This window comes from Pan troglodytes, chromosome 11 (genome assembly GCF_028858775.2).
Source record: "Pan troglodytes isolate AG18354 chromosome 11, NHGRI_mPanTro3-v2.0_pri, whole genome shotgun sequence".
Taxonomy (NCBI): Eukaryota; Metazoa; Chordata; class Mammalia; order Primates; family Hominidae; genus Pan; species Pan troglodytes.
In genome coordinates, this window is record NC_072409.2 from 43,935,149 (window position 1) to 43,955,160 (window position 20,012).

General features: G+C 43.5%; 1 protein-coding gene across 1 annotated transcript in view; it reads left to right on the plus strand.

Moving 5' to 3' along the window:
* FBP2 (fructose-bisphosphatase 2) overlaps positions 1 to 18,812 on the plus strand; it is a 35,344-nt gene extending 16,532 nt beyond the window's left edge. The window contains exons 4-7 of the mRNA XM_520718.7: positions 5,925 to 6,065; positions 10,120 to 10,257; positions 14,075 to 14,194; positions 18,397 to 18,812. Of these exons, the coding sequence (XP_520718.3) occupies positions 5,925 to 6,065; positions 10,120 to 10,257; positions 14,075 to 14,194; positions 18,397 to 18,591 (594 nt within the window). The 3' untranslated portion in view covers positions 18,592 to 18,812. The remainder of the gene's footprint in view (positions 1 to 5,924; positions 6,066 to 10,119; positions 10,258 to 14,074; positions 14,195 to 18,396) is intronic.
* Positions 18,813 to 20,012: the final 1,200 nt, after the last annotated feature.

Below are 20,012 nucleotides of genomic sequence, written 5' to 3' on the forward strand. Positions count from 1 at the left end.
GTTCTAAACTCGCACCAGCAGTTTAATAACAGCAGATTTAAAGCAGGCAGAAAAGAGAGGAAGGTAGAGAGCTAAAGAAGATTCTACTTAACTCCACAGTGTAGGTTAACCATTTGAACTCTGAATTTTTCTTGTTGTAATTTGCCCATCAGTTTAAAATGTGCACAGAAATGGGCCAGAATATGTAACCAGTCCCAGAGAAGATGACAAAATCAGAGGCCATGATGTTGGAAACTGTTTTTCTCCTTCAAGGCTGAACCCCTGGATTGGACAGGAAATGAGAAAAAGAAAAGAAAGAGATGTAGAGGACAAAGGTCAAGTTTTACAGGAAGGAAGAGGAAAGAGAAAGGAAGGAGGGGAGGCTTGTGAGCCTTTCAGCCACTGCAAGGCTTGGGGTCAGTACCCTCACCACCCAGGTTTATCTCCTGTCAGAGAGAGCCTCAGTGCCCCAGACCTACATGGTGTGGGATGAACCCCTCCCACCTTTGCAAGTCACCAGTCAAAGTGAAATGTTTCTAGCCAGAGGGAGCTATGGGTGCTTTTGGCCAAGAGGAATAAGGCTGTAGGTGCTCCAAGATTATCAGGAGGATGACTTGGAAGAAGTGGGGGGAGGGAGGGCTGAGTAGAGTCCCAAATCCCTCACCTCAGTTTCCAATGCCCCCCCAACCCCAGCCCTGGAACAGCCTGAACCCAGCAAGGCCCCAAGGGTGCCACAAATACAAACAAATACAAATGCATAAAATGCTCAAATGGTGTCACTAGTGGCCAAGTCTAAATAGAGCAGAGTCCCAGTGACATCCCAAAAGAGGCAGACGGTGGTCAAATGCACTCCGACTAACTCACCAAGTTCCAAAGTTTCAAAGTTCCAAAATTCCAAAGTTTGTCACTTCTCTAAAAGTCACTTTCAGTGCACCAGTGAAATATTGGAGGTAGCAGGCACTGCAGCAGGAAGAGAAAGAGAGGATCCCCAAGACAAAAGCATCTAGGCAGCTGCAGGAGACTCCCTAGCATTCCAGCCAAGGGGTCAGGTAGCCACAAGCAACTAGAGCCCACAGGCAGCCCCACAGGCCCTGTCCAATAGAAACCAGACCATGGGCTTGGGCCCCCAGAGCACACTGTATGGGCCACTAAAATTGTAACTGAATGCAGGTCCACATGCTCACTGCCTGCAGAGTCCAGTTAACAAGAGTGAGGCCTGGTAGATAGAAAGTGACTTTATTAACCACAACTAGTAAAGGGGAAGTGGCCAGATTCCCATCAAAGCAACCACTTTGACTATTTCGGGGGAAGGGAGGGGTTTAAAAGAGGAAAACTTGATTAAGGAGGGCATGCAAGAATTGTGCTGAGTACAGTATCTCTGGGTCTTGTTTTTGTGATTATCTTTGGTGCCAGTCCACCTGGTCCTCAGGCTGACATCATCTCAACAGTGGCCGAGTTGTTAATTAGCTGCATGGAAGTAATCTCTGGAATTTTGCAGCTAGGTCTCCATGCTTGGTCTGTCCGTCTCAAGATTACCTCCTGGAACTTCTAAGAAGGCACATAATAGATACTAGCATGCAGTTAGCTAAATGTGCAGGGAGTATATACGGTGAGAAAGGGAGCTATTTTATAGCTAAGAGAAAAGGCTTCTGCAGTTTGCTTCAAGGTTATATCTTGAAACCCAAGAGAAGGGAAAAATGTTTTAAAATATATTATGAAGCTAAGCTGCCCAGTTATGTTAGGAAGATGGAAATTAAAACCACAGTGAGACACCATTCTCCTCTTCCAGAGTGGCTATATCTAAAAAAACTAAGCATACCAAGTGTTGGCAAAGAAACTGGAATTCTTATACCTCGTTGGTGAGACTATCAAATAGTATAACTACTTTGGAAAACATTTGATAGGATCTACTAACGCTAAACAGATATTTACACACTATGGCCAAGCAATTTCACTCCTGGGACCCACACAGAAGAAAGGAATGCTGTGTCTGCCCAAAGATGGAGAAATTAGTCATAGTAGCCCCAAACCGGAAAAATCCAAATGCATATCAACATGAGAATGGAGAAATAAATTGTATATAGTCATACAACAGAAAACTACATAGCAATGAAAAAGAACAAACTGCTATGTATAACAACATAGGTAAAATTGCAAAGAAGTAAACTTGAAAATCATACAAAAGAACATATGCAGTGTCATTTCATTTATATGATGTTCCAAACCAGATAAAGTTAGATTTGGTGATAAAGGTGAGAATAGAGGTTACCTTTGGCAGGAGGTGATAGTGACTGGAAGAGACTACTAGGCCTGGCTTCACTAGGCTTAAAGTCCACTAGGTTGCTGGAAATGTTATATAAATGGATCTGGATGTTATGTAAAATATTCTATAAATACACATAAGTGTATATTATATTTGTAAAAATTTATCAAGATGTACCATTAAGATTTGTATGCTCTGCTATATGCTTTATACCTCAACAAAAAGGAAAAAAGTCCACATTTCATAATTTCTACCACCAAATACATGGAGCTCTTGCAATTTTCATTAATTTTACCAAAAAGTAGTGGTAGGAAGCACCACTTATCTGATGGGCTCAGATATTTATTGGTGTAGAAAAAAATAAAAAGACGCACTAAATCATTTGCAAACTACTATAAAATTTACTGAGAAAGGTGTCATGGCAATGAAGATTGCTGATATAAACTGGGTTTTTGAAATCTCAGGACCATGTTAGACAAATACAAAAACTGAACCATTCTTTTTTTTCCATGCATAGAAATAAATTACAGATGAGTTGATGAGTTTGGTAGAGAGGTGGGGAATAAAACCAGAAAGAAAAGACAAGAATATTTGTGTCATCCTGTCTTGATGTAGGAGAAATTCAGTCTAAACATAAAGACAAGAGAAGAAAACATATGGAATGTCATGAATAATTTTAATTTTAAAACTGCACTGCAAAAACAGGCACCATAAATAAGAAGGCAATGACAATCGAGGAAAATATTTGTGACATATACAAGACATTAATATCCTTTATATATAAAGAGCTATTAAAATAAACAAGAAGTTGAATATTCTGATAGAAAAATAAGCAAGACATGAAAGAGACAACTTACAAAATAAAAATGGTCAAAATAAACATATAAAAGGTTTTACCTGACTCATAAAAAATAGAAGTTAAAACAAAAGAGATGTCATTTTGTCCACCTGTCAAATTGACAAAGTTGAAAAGACAATGCTATCTTGTGTTTACCAGGCTGAATTAAAATGAACTTTCTTATTATTAGTGGTAAAGGTATAAATTGATGCACTCTTTCTGGAGGACAATTTTTCAATATGTATCAAAAGATTTTTACCCAATTATTTAATTATTGGGAATTTATCTTGGGAAAATGATCAGAGAATTGTGTATTTATGCAGTAGATTGTTAATCTCAGGTTGCCTTGTTTTTCAAAAGGATAAAAAGAGAATATTAGAAACAACTCCACATGCATACATTTGACAACTTAGATGAAACGAACCAATGTCTCAAAAACTACAATACTCTAACTCACCCAATATAAAACAGATACTTTGAATGGCTATCTACAGGGCTCAATACTATTAAGAAACTCATGCCCAAGAAAAGAAATCTCCAGGCTCAGATGGTTTACTGGAAAAACATAACAAATATTCACAGATTATTCAGTCTCTTCCAGAAAAGAGAATAGGAAGGAACACTTCCCAATTCATTTTATGAAACCAGTGTTATCCTGATACAAAAACCAGACAAAGATTGTTCAAAAAAAACCACAGACCAATATTCCTTATCAATAAATGCAAAAACTCTTAACAAAATATTGGCAAATAGAATTCAACGATACATAAAATAAATTATACACCATGGCTGGGTGGGGTTTATTCTGGTGATGGAAGACTGATCCAGTATTCAGAATCAGTCAGTGTAATCCACCATATCAACAGGCTAAAGAAGAAAAATCACACAATCGTATCTATTGATGGAGAAAAAACATTTGAACAAATTCAACACTCATTCATTATTTTAAAAAGAAACTTGCTGAGGTAGGAGGATTGCTTGAGGCCAGGAGTTTAAGACCAGCCTGGGCAACATAGCAAGACCCCCATCTCAAAAAAGACATTAGCTGGAGAGGGGGGTGGTAGTGCATACCCGTAGTCCCAGCTACTCAAGAAGTTGAGATGGGAGGATGACTTAAGCCCAGGAGTTGGAGGCTGCAGTGAGCCATGACCAAGCCACTGCACTCCACTCTGGGCAACAGAGCAAGACCCTGTCTCTGAAAAAAAAGAAAGTCTTAGAAAACAAGAAATAGAGGAGGAGCGTCCCTTAACTCTATCAAGTACATCTACAGCTAGCATTACATTTAATGGTGAAAGAGTGAATGCTTATACTCTAAGATCAGTAACAAAGCAAGGATGTCCTCACTCGCCACTGTTACCCAACATATGTAATCCTGAAAGTTGTAGCCAGCACAATAAGGCAAGGAAGATGATGAAACACATACAGATTGGAAAGCAGGTAATAACACTGTTCTTGCAGATGACATGATGGTCTATGTAGAAAATCCCAAGGAACCTACAAACAGAAAACCAAAACACTTCCTAGAACTAGTGAGTTTAGCAAGGTCACAGGATACAAGATCAAGATACAAAATCAACTAGATTCCTATATATTAGCAATAAACTAATTCATAATTATAATTACATTTTAAAATATGTGCTATTTACAATCACACAAAAAATGGAACAGTATAAATCAAAAAAATGTGTATAGGATTATTATGCTGAAAATCACTACATGTATGCATGTATATATGTGTGTGTGTGTGAATTAAATGCGATATCTGTGGACCGGATTGTGCTAGGTGATGGGTAAACAGACAGGAACAAGACGGAGTTGGTACTTGCCACCAAGTTGCTTACAGTCTAGCTGGGAAGTCAGACACTAAGCCCGTGAATGAAAATGTGTTGGGAGCTTCAGAGAAGCAGCTCTGAGTGCTCATGGCATCAAGCGCTGGAAGACCAGACCATGAGGTCAGAACATGGAGGCAAGAACATTCGGGTTTACAAAGCTTCTACGTACATCACAACGATGCTGTACTCCAATTCTAGGTTTCTGGAGGAGAGACTCACATTGGGCCAGTTTGAATCACAAATCTATGAATCTATCCTTGACCCCATCAAATAAGTGTGCGTGTGTGTGTGTCGTGGGAGATGGGGTAACTCAATACAAATGTAGCAGCTAAGAGTCCCCATTTTGGATAAGGGGGTGAGGAAGAATCATTTTGCACCGGTTGGATGTACCAAGGGTCACAGAAGGACCAGAAGGAGCACCAACATTTAAGGAATCAGAGGAAGAGGTGCTGCGGGGAAGAGAAGCAAGTGAGAAGGAGCATCCACAGAGTCAGAGAGAAAGGCAGAATCAGGGCTTCCTGCTGCTGGGCGAGTTGTGCAGCCGCTCCAGCTGCAGTAGGTTGTTAATCTTAGGTGGTTTTGCTCTCAGAGTTCTCCCTCTGAGCCATGGAGGTGATGGTGCTATCTGCCCCAAAGGGCTGTTGAGTGTGCAGAGTGAGACACTGCACACTCAGCTCAGTGATCTGAGTTGTGAGTATCGTGGCTTGGGAACATGGCTTATGATGAAGAGGGGCTACGGTTTTAGCATCTGGGAGTGCTTTTCTTGTCAGGCTACAGACAAATGCATTTGGAAAACAGGAAGGAAGAAGTCCAAGAATGGCCTTTGCCATGGCTCAGCTAGAACTGTTGGCAACATGGCCACTCGTTTCCTCTAGATAGATTTGCAGCAGCTTAAAATTCAAAGAACCGCGCTTCCTTCAGTGATTGGAGGAGATCTGAAGCCCAGGCCCCTGGCAAAGTGTTCTCTCCAGAGACAACAATAACACATGGCATTTATCCCTCTCTTCCACAGACCTCAGAGGATGAGCCTTCTGAAAAGGATGCCCTGCAGTGTGGCCGCAATATTGTGGCCGCAGGTTATGCACTGTACGGTAGTGCAACCCTGGTGGCTCTCTCCACAGGGCAAGGCGTGGACCTCTTCATGCTTGACCCGGTAGGTACAGAATATGGCATCATCTGTGCCTGGGGACTCCATGGGCCTCTGTGCCTTAATGCCAGTTCTCTGCGGTAATGTCCTGGTTATTCCTAATACTTGTTTTGGGGACCAGGGGTCCTGAGAGCCTAGTTTGGGGAGCCAAAACCATCATCAGAAACCATGAAGGGCCTCTGTCCCAGTGAGGGCACTCGGGGGGAGGAGTGTCCTGCAGAGCCAGTTGCATCAACTCAGGCCCTCTCCTTAAGGAGCTCATTTTCCAAAAATGCACTCAATCTCTTTGGCTTATGAGAATGCCATGATTTAAGAATCACAATGCTGCAAATTTCCAGCAGAAGCATGGGTTCGTTAGAGCAGCACCATCCAGTAGAATGCTCCATGAATTTCACTTTTAAATGCTGGATGGCTTGCCCATCAATTGTGAAATGCTTTGCCAAGTATACTGAGGTCTTGTGAAAACTCAGATAATATCCACCAAAGAACATGTCAAAACCTCTTGTTCACTTAGACAAAAGGTTAAGTATTTAAGTTTTTGATTTACAGCTGTTTATTGAGCATCTACTGTGTCCCAAAGCACCATTCCAGACAGCGGAGATGGAGCATTGATCAAACACACTTGACAGCCCTTGTGGAGTTCACGTGTTAGTGCACATGTGTGGAGAGAGGGGTTTGCAAAATTTCAAAATGACATGGAGTTAACTCACAAAACAGAGTTTACAGTATGGAAACCCAGAAACTTTTCAAATAGAATCTTTTCACCTGTATGCCCATTAGACCAAGACCCATTGCTGTGTCAGTTTGCTAATGCCCCAATTTCCCTTTATGTTCAAAGAAGCTGGCAAACCCTGAGAAATTCTATGGCTTACAAATATTACCCTCAGACAATAAAACACCCTTTCTAAAGTTGTTGTAGAATAACAGCTAAGAGTTAGATAATTCTTCGTAAGTGGTAGGAATGTAAAGTACCTGTCCTATGAAATTTACATCCATTAATGCATTTAAATGTCACAGTGGCCCTATGAGATATGTCCTACAATTATTCCCATTTTCAGATGGGGAAAGTGAGGCGTAGAGAGAGTGAGTAACTTGCGCAAGGTCAAGCTAGTGACTGGTGTCAGGAGTCACGCTCCAGCAGTCTGTGCTTTAATTACTCTACCACACTAAATTTCCAACACAACTGCTCTTGAGTGCAAGCAAAATATCTCCATGAACATTCTGAGCAGTTCTAAAGGTGATGGGAGATGCTTTGACTCAGGGACCCAACTCAAAGATTCCCAGGCACAGACAGAGCCTCTGTTTTCTGCCCTCAGTCATGACAGCAGGGCCCAGTCTGGACATAGGTGGGCACCAGAGCTTGTCAACATGACAGAAGGAAGAGATGAACCATAGCATCTTTCCGGATCTCTATGTATTAGCCTGAAACCCCTTTGGATCACATCTCCCTACTAAAAAGGACATTTGGGCAAAGACCCAGTGCACAAAGCTTAGTGCCTGTTTGACATCCAGCGGAGGTAGCTTGTGGCAGTTGTCACAGATAGAAATGCCATGGAAGGCGGCCAGTAGCTTATGGAGGCAGCATTCCCTGGTGGGTCAAACTGAGCCTGTGAGGTCTGTGGGATTGCAGGGCTGGTGATTTGATTTTGTCAGAACACACATATTGTTCAGGCACAGAGAGACCACCTCCTGTTAACCAACTCTCCATTGTGGGTAAAGCTCAATGTCAAGGCATTCATTTACAAATGGGAGCTGTTGTTTCTTGTGACCAGGATCTGGTGTCTGATAATCATTAACAGAGTGTATGAGAGCCCATATTAAAAATCAGCCATTGTTGGTGACCACACAATCAGAACAAAGGAACACATTTTCCAGGTTAATAAAATCGTGGAAACAATATTCCCAGGGCCTGAGAGTCCCGGCCCCAGCCCCAGGAGTGGATCAACGTAAGGCGTTTTCACCCGCCCTGATGCAGAATGAGTGCCTCTGTTCAGGTGGTGAGTGAGTGCCACTGTTCAGATGACAGTTGTTCATCTCCATCCTCTTTGCTGGAAAGCAACAGCAAAATTGACCCCGGCTCAATTAAGTGAAAGGAGTTACTGCATTGATGGGAAAGCTGAGGACCCTGGCTAGGAACGGGCAGGACTAGAGGACCAGGAAGCAGGAAGCATGGCAGTGGTCTCGCAACATGGCCGGTCTGGCCTGGACACCACCCCCAGTGCTGCACCTCTCACTCAGGTTTCAAATCCTAGGGAGGTATATCTCATTTTCAAGCTAAGGTACATGCCTGACCTTGGCCTACAAGAGGCCCAGATATGAGTCTTCCTAGACTGGCATCCAATTCAAAGCAAGTCAGGGCACTTTTCAGAAGTAGAAATCAGCGCTGGGCTGCTCCAAAGCAACAGACACCCACAGCAAGTTAAAGGTCATGAGTCAAAGACCATCACTCGTGCACCTGTAATAACCCGAAGTTAGATTTAGCAGGCACTGCAGAGGAACCATGGGGTGTTGCATAAGGAGGGAGTTGAGATGGGCTTATAGGACTTGGGGTTTTGCTTGGTGATTCTAAAGAGGATTTGAGGAAGAGAGGGTCAGTCTGGATTGGATATTGTCTGGAAGTGGGTGCAATTAATGACTAGTTACTTAATCATTTTTATCTAGGAGGCAGAGAGATTGAAGTCACTGATATAGAAGCAGTTGTCACTCAGGCAGGAAAGGATTGTTTAGTTGTTTTTGTTATTGAGTCTCCTTGGCACTGACTTGTTTCTGACATGGACAGTGTCACCTCTCGTAGCAACACCTCTGCTATGTGGAGTCATTCTGTGGCCTTGCCTCTTTATATTCCGGGAATACCTCTGATGTTCCTTGGGAACCTTCTGGCCTAACTGCCAACTGTGAGCTGTCATTTTGGAGTTTTTCACTCTCAAAATCTTGGACATTCATCAAAATGGATCTGGTTTCCAGGCTCTGGTTTTCCTCCTAGTGACTTAGACAGACATGAGCATTTAAGGTGGTATCTGCCACAAGCTGATCCCATTTTTAGTGACTGATATCACCAGAACTAGACATAGGGGTATTTGAGAGATGCCCTGCAGGTACTGACCACAGTGGCTACACGGGTTGTGGAGAGGGACTGGGCACACTTTTATTAATATGTCTGAGGATTCCTTTAGATTTTACCAACTTTTTCCTTACGCTGGGTGAACACAGTGTCTGATGAAAGCGGCTTCCTCTTTTCTCCAGGTAAGAGTGGGATACCAGAAACTGAATAGTTTCTATGATTGAATCACTAACATAAACAAAATAACTGTACCACACATTTTTTTTTTTTTTTTTTTTTGAGATGGAGTCTTGCTCTGTCATCCAGGCTGGAGTGCAGTGGCACGATCTCGGCTCACTGCAAGCTCCGCCTCCCGGGTTCACACCATTCTCCTGCCTCAGCCCCCCGAGTAGCTGGGACTACAGGTGCCCACCACCACGCCCGGCCAATTTTTTGTATATTTAGTAAAGACGGGGTTTCACCATGTTAGCCAGGATGGTCTTGATCTCCTGACCTCGTGATCCACCCACCTCGGCCTCCCAAAGTGCTGGGATTACATGTGTAAGCCACTGCGCCCAGCCTGTACCACAAATTAATGGTTAAAATGCATCCCTCATACAACAATGTAACTTCTTCCTCTCACTGTTGATGGCCTATCTTCCTGAAAACATTAATCTGGGGGTGAGAACTTGGGAGATACACACAGTTGGGTTCACCATAAATGAGGAGTCTCACTGACAGTGGAAGATGCAAAGGAAAAGAAAGAAGACTATGGGCTGCTTCCTTAGAATTGTCTTCCTGCTTGCTGTTACTGCTAGAGCTTCCTGTGTGGGCTCCATATGGTCCCTATTCTTCCCACCACTCATGAAAACACCAAAGAGCAGGCTCAGAGTGACCACAGCCAAGCCCCAGCTCTGCCAGCAAGCCCCCATCTTCTCCTGCTCTGATGTGGGGATCGTGCGGTTGGCTTCTGTTTCCTGGCTTCTCTCTTCTTCCTGGCATCTCTCTTCATGTTGCTAGGCTCTTGGTGAATTTGTCCTGGTGGAAAAAGATGTCAAGATTAAGAAGAAAGGAAAGATTTACAGCCTGAATGAGGGCTATGCCAAGTATTTTGATGCAGCCACCACTGAATATGTGCAGAAAAAGAAATTCCCTGAGGTGAGTGAAGAAAGCCAGGTGGGTGGCAGACAGAGTGCTGTCCCCATGGGGTCCTGTTTGGGTGGTGGCTTCAGGGGCTTTGCTGAAAGAGGTTGGTGCCACTGTTTATGGCTGTGGTCAGTATGAAGATGATGGACTCTGCCTTTCTTCATAAGCATTCAGTGTCTTATATAGCTAAAATTTACCTTCTGAAGGTAGTACTTATCTTTACATTTGAGTTTTTCCAGGATAAATTCTTTATAAAGAAGGCAGGGATCACATTTACAAAATTCAGAGCTCAGGCCAGATCCTCTCTGAAGTCATTTGTTTAATCTAAGCTCCAACCTATAGACTCAATCAGTTGCATTTGCTTTTAGAATAAATAATTATATGAGAGGCCTTCAAAAAGTTCATGGAAAAATGAAATTAAAAGAGATTAGAAACATAAAATATAAACTTTATTTCTCAACATAAGCTCTATCAAGTTCAGATGCTTTTGTAAGGCTTCATACCAACCCTTTAATCCATCTGTAACGAACTGAGATACTGGGAATTTAATCTTAAGGCAGTCTTTTTAATGTTATTTGCTGAAGAAAAATGGGTGCCCTGCCAAGACCAGCTTGGTGGGGGAGACCCTAACCCAGCAGAGCTAGAGGAATTAAAGACACACACACAGAAATATAGAGGTGTGAAGTGGGAAATCACAGCCTTCAGAGTTGAGAGCCCCAAACAGATTTACCCACCTATTTATTAACAGCAAGCCAGTCATTAGCATTGTTTCTATAGATATTCAATTAACTAAAAGTATCCCTTATGGGAAAGGAAGGGATGGGCCAAATTAAAGTAATAGGTTGGGCTGGTTAACTGCAGCAGGAGCATGTCCTTAAGGCACAGATCACTCGTGCTATTGTTTGTGGCTTAAGAATGCCTTTAAGCAGTTTTCCGCCCTGGGCGGGCGGGTGTTCCTTGCCCTCATTCCGGTAAACCCACAACCTTCCAGCGTGGGCATTAAGACCATCATGAACATATCACAGTGCTGCAGAGACTTTGTTTATGGCCAGTTTTGGGGCCAGTTTATGGCCAGGTTTTGGGGGGCCTGTTCCCAACAGTGCCCTTTAAAGGTTTTTTAAGATTAGGAAACAAAAAGAAGTCAAAAGGAGCTAAATCAGGATTATAGTGATTTTCCATCAAAACTCTTGCAAAATTGCCATTGTTTGATGAGAAGATTAAGCAGGAGCATTCATGTGGTGGAGAAGAACTCTATGGTGAACTTTCCTGGGCTTTTTCTGCTAAAACTGTGGCTTTCTCAGAACACTCTCAAAATAAGCAGATGTGGGCCAAGGATGTTTCTCCCCAATGTTGTAAAAATGAATGGGTGTAATTAGTCAAGGGCAAATTGTATCCTACACCTTCAGAGGCCCTTGCTCTCCTCCCCCAAGTTACGAGCATCTATAGTTATCCCTCCCTCCTGCCCTTGCTCCCTCCCTCACTCTCACCTATCTATCATCTATCTATCTATCTATCATCTATGTATCTCTTTTCTATCTATCTATCTATCATCTATCTATATCTTTAACTGAGAGATTTCTCGTAGCTTTTCTTTATAGAGCAAAGGTAAGTTAGAGTAGAAACACCTGTCTCTGTTATGTCAAGTCCTTCTGGGCTAAAAAACTAGGAGCTTAGGAATATGGGTTCCATCTCTAGTTCCTGATAGTTCACTGTGTGTCTGCTGAAAGATTCTTTCTGTATTTAAATGTTTTGATTTTATGACTTAATGTTTTCCCCAAATATAAAAATTGTGTTCCTGTGTAACACATCACATAAAGACAACAAAAAATATAAGAAAATGTAAACAAAATTCATGTGTAAGATACTCCACCCTCAAAAACCCCACTGTGAACATCTTTTTTTTTTTTTTTTTTTTTTTTGAGGTGGAGTCTTGCTCTGTCTCCAGGCTGAAGTGGCACGATCTTAGCTCACTGCAACCTCTGCCTCCCTGGTTCAAGCGATTCTCCTGCCTCAGCCTCCCGAGTAGCTGGGATTACAGGCTCCCGCCACCATGCCCAGCTAATATTTTGTATTTTTAGTAGAGATGGGATTTCACCATGTTGGTCAGGCTGGTCTTGAACGCCTGACCACAGGTGATCCACCTGCCTTAGCCTCCCAAAATGTTGGGATTACAGGCGTGAACCACCATGCCAGACCCATTGTTTTATTTTTAATTGACATATAATAATTGTACATATTTATGGGATACATAGTGATGTTTCATTATATATAATATACAGTGATCAGATCAGTATAATTAGGAAATCCATCATCTCACACATTTATTATTTCTTTGTGTTGGGAACATTCAATATCCTCCTTCTAGCTTTTTGAAAATATGTCATATATTATTGTTAAATATATTCATCCTACAGTGGTTCAGAACACTATAACATATTCCTATGATGCAGGTGTAATTTTATTTTCTACACTTTTATTTTAGATTCAGGGGTAGTTGTGCAGGTTTGTTATATAAGTAAACTCCTGTCATGGGGGTTTGCTGTATAGATTGTTTTGTCTCCCAGGTACTAAACCTGGTATCCAATACTTATCTTTTCTGCTCCTCCCCCTCCTCCCTCCCTCCACCCTCAAGTAGGCCCCAGTGTCTGTTGTTTCCCTCTTTGTGTCCATGTGTTCTCATCATTTAGCTCCTACTTATAAGTGAGAACATGTAGCATTTGGTTTCCTATTTCCGTGTTAGTTTACTTAAGATAATTAGGCCTTCAGCTCCACCCATGTTCCTGCAAAAACATGATCTCATTCTTCTTTATGGCTGCATAGTATTCCATTGTGTATATGTAGCATATTTCTTTATCCAGTCTACCACTGATGGGCATTTAGGTTGATTCCATATCTTTGCTATTGTGAATAGTGTTGCAGTGAACATACATGTGCATGTGTCTTTACAATAGAATGATTTCTGTTCCTTTGGGTATATACCCAGTAATGAGATGGCTGTGGTTGGAGAGTGGTTGGTATGAGTTCAGTTCTTTTGCATTTGCTGAGGATTGTTTTATGTCTGATTGTGTGTTCAATTTTACTGTATGTGCTGTGTGTGATGAGAAGAATGTATATTTTTCTGGTTTTGGGTGGAGAGTTCTATAGATGTCTAACAGATCCATTTGGTCTAGTGTTGATTCGAGGTCTTGAGTATCTTCGTTAATTTTCTGCTTCAGTGATTACTGTCAGTGAGGTGTTGAAGTCTGCCACTATTATTGTGGGGGGGGTGTCTAAGTCTCTTTGAAGGTCTCTAAGGACTTGCTTTATGAATCTGGGTGCCCCTGTGTTAGGTACATATTATTTGGGATAGTTAAGTCTTCTTGTTGAATTGAGCCCTTTACCATTATGTAATGTCCTTTTTGTCTTTTTTGAACTTTATTGGTTTAAAGTCTATTTTGTCTGAAATTAGGATTGCAGCCCCTGCTTTTTTCTGCTTTCTATATGTTTGGCTTCCATCCCTTTATTTTGAGCCTATAGGTGGCACTGCATGTGGGATGGGTGACTTCCTTTTTCTTTCTGTTTGTTTAGCGGCTCTTTTAAGATTGCTGCAGGATATTGTCTCATACTTTAAGCAGTCCTGCATTTGGTAAGTCCAGTCACACGATAAGGTTTGAGGAGCTCATAATAAATGAAATGCACAATTATATAATCTTTTCAATTCCTACACTAGTGGGTGGAGGATAGGGGTTCAAGAAGGCAGAGGTCACACCAACTGGACTTGTGACCACGAGCAGGTGCTGGCTAATCCTGAAAGCCACTGGATCTTGTCTCTTCACTTTCTGTCTTCTAGGATGGCAGTGCTCCCTATGGGGCCAGGTATGTGGGCTCCATGGTGGCTGACGTGCACCGCACCCTGGTCTATGGAGGAATCTTCCTGTACCCAGCCAACCAGAAGAGCCCTAAGGGCAAGGTAATTCTCCCTTGTCCACTGGCTGTGCATCCGGTCAGGGAGGTGGGGGAGCTCCCTCCCGTCACGCCTGCTGTTTGGCTACTGCACTGCTTCATGGCATGTCTGTGTGGGGATGGGCAGGGGAGGAAAAATGAACTCTGTTTCCCTTGAGTGAGTCTCCAGGCTGTGGGAGGTTTGAAGAAGAAGGCGACAGGCTGACGTTATGTGACTGGTGATTCTCACTGGTCTTACCCCCTCCAGCCTCACACCCACCGTTCACCATGAACCAGCTGTGTGTCTCACTTTCCACAGGCTGCATCTGACTTTTAGCTTCAGCACCAGCTGATTTGGGATCATGGTCCCTATAGGGAGCCTAATAAAACTTATCAACACACTTCCCAGAACAAATGCATGTAAACGTACACATTACATACACATTACACGTTGAGGGAGTTCACTGATGCCCTGAAGTCTGCCCAAGTATCCCCTAGAGAATTTCCAAACCTCAGAATAAGAACTTCTGCTCAGAACTCAGCCAATATATCTGGAAAGGTAGTTCCTGGAAGGTCTAATTGCAACTTAATGATGCAAAACTTAAAATACTTGTATTATCAAGTGAGAACCTTATGATCCAGCTATCTTGCAGAGAACCTCCCATAAAAATGCATCTGAATTTTAGCCAATCACAGAAATCGTAGGTAAGTAGTCAAATCAAATAAAGGCCTCTGTTTTCTCTGACACACCAACAACCAGCGACACATTTTTCTGTCTCTCAGAGTCACCTTGAGATTTGAATTATTCAAATGCTAAGAATCAAAGCCACGCTGAGAGATCTCACACAGCACATGAAGCCAGAGAGATTTTAATAGGTTGGTGTATCAGGTGTTTCTCTTCATGTGAGTGCTTAGCCCAGGTGTATTCACCCACTGAACTAAGAACACTGATAAGCCTGCAGAAGTGGTGCTGAAGGAAAGCTAAGCACCATGGAGGACTAAGTGAGGCAAGTAGAAGACATGGACAATGGACATTCTTTTTTTTTTTTTTGAGATGGAGTCTTGCTCTGTCGCCCAGGCTGGAGTGCAGTAGCACCATCTCGGCTCACTGCAAGCTCCGCCTCCCAGGTTCACACCATTCTCCTGCCTCAGCCTCAGAGTAGCTGGGACTACAGGCGCCCGCCACCACGCCCGGCTAATTTTTTGTATTTTTAGTAGAGATGGGGTTTCACCATGTAGCCAGGATGGTCTCAATCTCCTGACCTCGTGATCCGCCCGCCTCGGCCTCCCAAAGTGCTGGGATTACAGGCATGAGTCACCGCGCCCGGCGAAGACATGGAAATTCTTAGAACCACTCTGGTCACTTACTCAGTTACATTGGGGAGAACATAAAGATCAGTTATTACTAATTATTCAAATGATCGTAAATGAGTCAGAAAATACCCACATGGGATCACATACTCATGTCCCGTAAGCACATGTCACTCCATAGATAGATCTGCGTTTGCTGCGCATAACCACCACCCATACTGAAAGTTCTGTTGGATCCTAATCTCCGCGTTTCTGCTGTCATGGTCCCTGTGCCGACGTCTCCGTGTGTGTGTGTGTGTCTGTGTGTGCATGTGCACACTCCTATCCTGTGTGTGTCTGCATCCGTATAGCTGTGTAGATTTAATTGCAGAGAAAGTATAGGTCATGGCTGGGTGCGGTGGCTCACGCCTGTAATCCTAGTACTTTGGGAGGCCAAGGCGGGTGGATCACGAGGTCAGAAGATCGAGACCATCCTGGCTAACACAGTGAAACCCCGTCTCTACTAAAAATACAAAAAATAATTAGCCAGGCGTGGTGGCATGTGCCTGTAGTTCCAGCTACTCGGGAGGCTGAGGCAGGAGAATGGCGTGAACCTGGGAGGCGGAGCTTGCAGTGAGCCGAGATCGCGCCACTGCACTCCAGCCTGGGTGACAGAGTGAGATTCCATCTCAAAAAAAAAAAAAAAAAATACAGGTCACATGTCACATGGCCTGCAGGCCAAGGTGCCATGAAGCCCTGGGCATTTTGGTATTAAATTTCCTACAACAGGGGCATCTGAGGTCAGAGCAAAAGTAACTTGGCTCCAAGACAAGCGCATTAGGTACTAATGCTGAGCTTTTTTTGATTAAAGTAGTTGACTCAACACGGTAATTGATTACAATCTGAGACTTTATTATCTGATACCCCAAATCCCCCACATAAAAGGGGAGAAAAATGCTGAGCGCTATAAGCTGTCAAGGTGAGAGTCTCCTTGGCTAGACTGTCCTGGACAGCGTGGCCTCCAGTGTCCCTCCTGTGGGTAATGAGGGACAGAACTATCTGCCCCCAGACAGCCCGCATGCACCACAACTTTTTTACACCCTTCTGGGCACCCACTACTTTAAGAGCCAGAGGTCTAGGGTGAGGGCACCTTACACTGTCTGACCAAAATGGCAGTAAATACCCCCATGGAGTCTTCACCTACTTTCTCTCGAATGCCTGGATCTCCAGCCCAGACCAAAGGCATCGTGTTCCTCTCCTTAATATATATAATATATACAATAGAAAAAATATATAATAACATTATATATAAATATATAACATATTATATGTAAATATATAATATTATATAATATATAATAACATATAAATATATAATAGAAAAATAGAAAAAAATTACCATAATATATGACTCTTTCTCAAAGTAGTTTAAACATATCACCAAAATGGACTGGAAGAAAAGAATGGTAAGGAAAGGCTGCACATAGCTGGGTCAACCATTTCGTAAGGTGATAATGGAGAATGAACTTTTGGGAAGTTACACAGGTTGCACTGATGGGGAGAAAGGAGAAGATGATACTGAGTCATGCACAGCAGCAGGGCCTCGGCCAGAACGACATCCTGAATCTAAGGTGATGGGGGTGTGTGTTGTGAGTCAGGCTGGGGGTGTCATGACATCATCACAGAAATAGACCTAAAAAGTCCATTCAATCCAACCCCATTCATTTCAATTCACCGTGTACTCACAGGACACAGGCAGCCTCCTGCCAGTTCTCACGTGCCTGCAGGAGGGTTAGAGAAGGCCTTCCTTCCTCTGAACAGCAGCCCTGGATCTTGTGCAGAGACTGGCAAGCAGGGCACAGGCTGATTTCAACCCAGTTTCTGCCCTCGGCTGGGACCCCTCGTGCAGGAAACACAGTGGCCTTGCTTGGACACTTTCTTCGTTTTTGAGACAGGCTCTTGCTCTGTCACCTAGACTGGAGGGCAGTAGCACGATCACAGCTCACTGCAGCCTTGAACTCCGGGGCTCAGTTGATCCTCCCACTTCAGCTTCCTGAATAGCTGGGATCACAGGTGTGCGCTACCACACCTGGTTAATTTTTAAATTTTTTGTAGAGATGGGGTCTCACTATTTCAAATGGGGTCTCAAATGCCTGGACTCAAGCGATCCTTTTGCCTCGGCCTCCCAAAATCCTGGGATTACAGGCCGGAGCCAACACTTTCTCTGTGTCGGCACTACTGAGAATACAGATAGTACAGTGACCAGCTAGGATGGACAGCAGCCTACAGAGGAAGCCAGGCATTAAAGAGGCCTCAGTGTGATGAGTGGTACCAGAGGGGAAGTACAGGATGCTATGGGAGTGCAAACGATGGGATTTCACTTAGTCTAAGGGTCAAAAGACAAGACCATTGAAACACTGGCAAACTAGTTAGAAAAGTCAAAGCTTAAGATGTGGAGTTCCTCCACACAATCCCAGCCACTGTGGCTGTCCCCAGAGAGACAAGCCGGCATGGTCAAGGTGACCTTACTGTCCCATCCAAGCTTGACTCTTTACCAGCCTTGAGGTCTCACATATAAAGGCTTCCACCCAGGCCTGCAGCATCAGTTTGCTTCTTGTTGAACCAAGAAATAGATGCCTAGATCTCATATCTCAAAGTCAAGAGGCAGGTCTCTCATAAGCACAAGGATCACAAGATGGGTAGATACATGGCTCAGTCACCTGGCCAGAGGGGCCCCCAAGGCTTCTGGATGAGTGCCATCTGATGCATCTGGCCTGCTGTAGGCTCTAAAGCTCGGGCCCACTCTTGCAAGGTGCATGGTGCGCTCATGCTAGCCAGATGGAAGCGCCGCAGTACAAACTTCTCCCCCAGCTTTAGGGGCATGGCTCGGGACATTTGGCCACTTGCAGAGTTTACTCACCTGCCTCTGTTCCTCCACAGCTCCGGCTCCTGTATGAATGCAATCCCGTGGCCTACATCATTGAGCAGGCAGGAGGCTTGGCGACCACGGGGACCCAGCCTGTACTGGATGTGAAGCCCGAGGCAATTCACCAGCGAGTCCCCCTCATTCTGGGGTCACCAGAGGATGTGCAGGAATATCTCACCTGTGTGCAGAAAAATCAGGCAGGCAGCTAGTGAGTTTGACCCCACATGCCCTCTTCTGTTTGTCTTGTACCTTGTCTAAGGACCCTAAATGAATGATAAACAGAGATGGTAGCTATGAGTATACAAAAGGTAAATCCACTTAATCACATACAGAAGAGCAACAACAAACTGCTTACGACAGGTTTGGAAGCCACAGGCGATTCTATGGTCAATGTGAAGGACTAGAAATAAAAACCCACATGTGGAAAGAGCGACTTTGGCTTGTCTTCTGTCAGAAACAGTGGCAAATATGGTTATAATTCCGTCTGTCAACCCACATAATTGGCGGCTGCATGCTTGTGGGCAAAGAGTACATAGATTAGTTAAGAATTTGTCAGCTGGGTGCGGTGGCTCATGCCTGTAATCCCAGCACTTTGGGAGGCCGAGGCCAGCGGATCACAGGATCAGGAGATCGAGACCATCCTGGCTAACACGGTGAAACCTCATCTCTACTAAAAATACAAAAATTAGCCGGGCGTGGTGGTGGGCGCCTGTAGTCCCAGCTACTCGGGAGGCTGAGGCAGGAGAATGGCGTGAACCCGGGAGGCAGAGCTTGCAGTGAGCCAAGATCGCGCCATTGCACTCCAGCTTGGGTGACAGAGTGAGATTCCATCTAAAAAAATAAAAAATAAAAATTGTCTTGATTGGCTTGAAATTTGAACCTAGTGTCTTATCCTGTAGTGATTACCTCCCTCAAACACATGTAAATTTCCAACTTAATATCTTAGAAGAGTATTTGTGTCTTACTTTGGATAAACTTGAGTTAGAAATCTCATGGCAATTAAATTCTGAAATTTCTGAGCCTATCTTAAGAGTCTATAATTTGGATGACCAATCACAGTTTGAATTGAAAATGGGGTCACTTATTGTTAAAGCCAGAAACAGAGTCAATATTTAGAAATTAACTACTTTTCTAAACCTCTTAACCTTGCATTTTCAGTTTTTGGGGAAATGTTTTAATCTATTCTAGGGACTAACTGGTGTACACTGGTTAAATGACTCGTCACTTGTCCAAATTATGTTAAGACTGGGGAGGGGTTGGCTTATGCATCTGAAATCTCATCTTGTTTTAGGAAGAATTGCTCTGAATATCTATGGACCTGGAGGCTAAGAAAGACATTCATGAAAGATTGACAAATCAAATCAAATCCAGAAGTATTTAAAGCAAAGGTGCATCAGGAGAAAGTCAGGCTTAACCTAGAAATTCAAGAATGATTCAACACGGAAAAATCTATTACAGTAATTCATTAGGTTAGGGGAAGGCAGTGTCAGGGGTGGGACCAGGCAAGGCCCTGGAGGAAGCAAGGCTCTCCTTTCCCACTTTAGCTTGGGCAGGGTGGGGCATACAGCCCACAGACACATTTCAACTTGAGTGTCATTCTGTACACAACATCGTTCCTCAGTCTAGCATG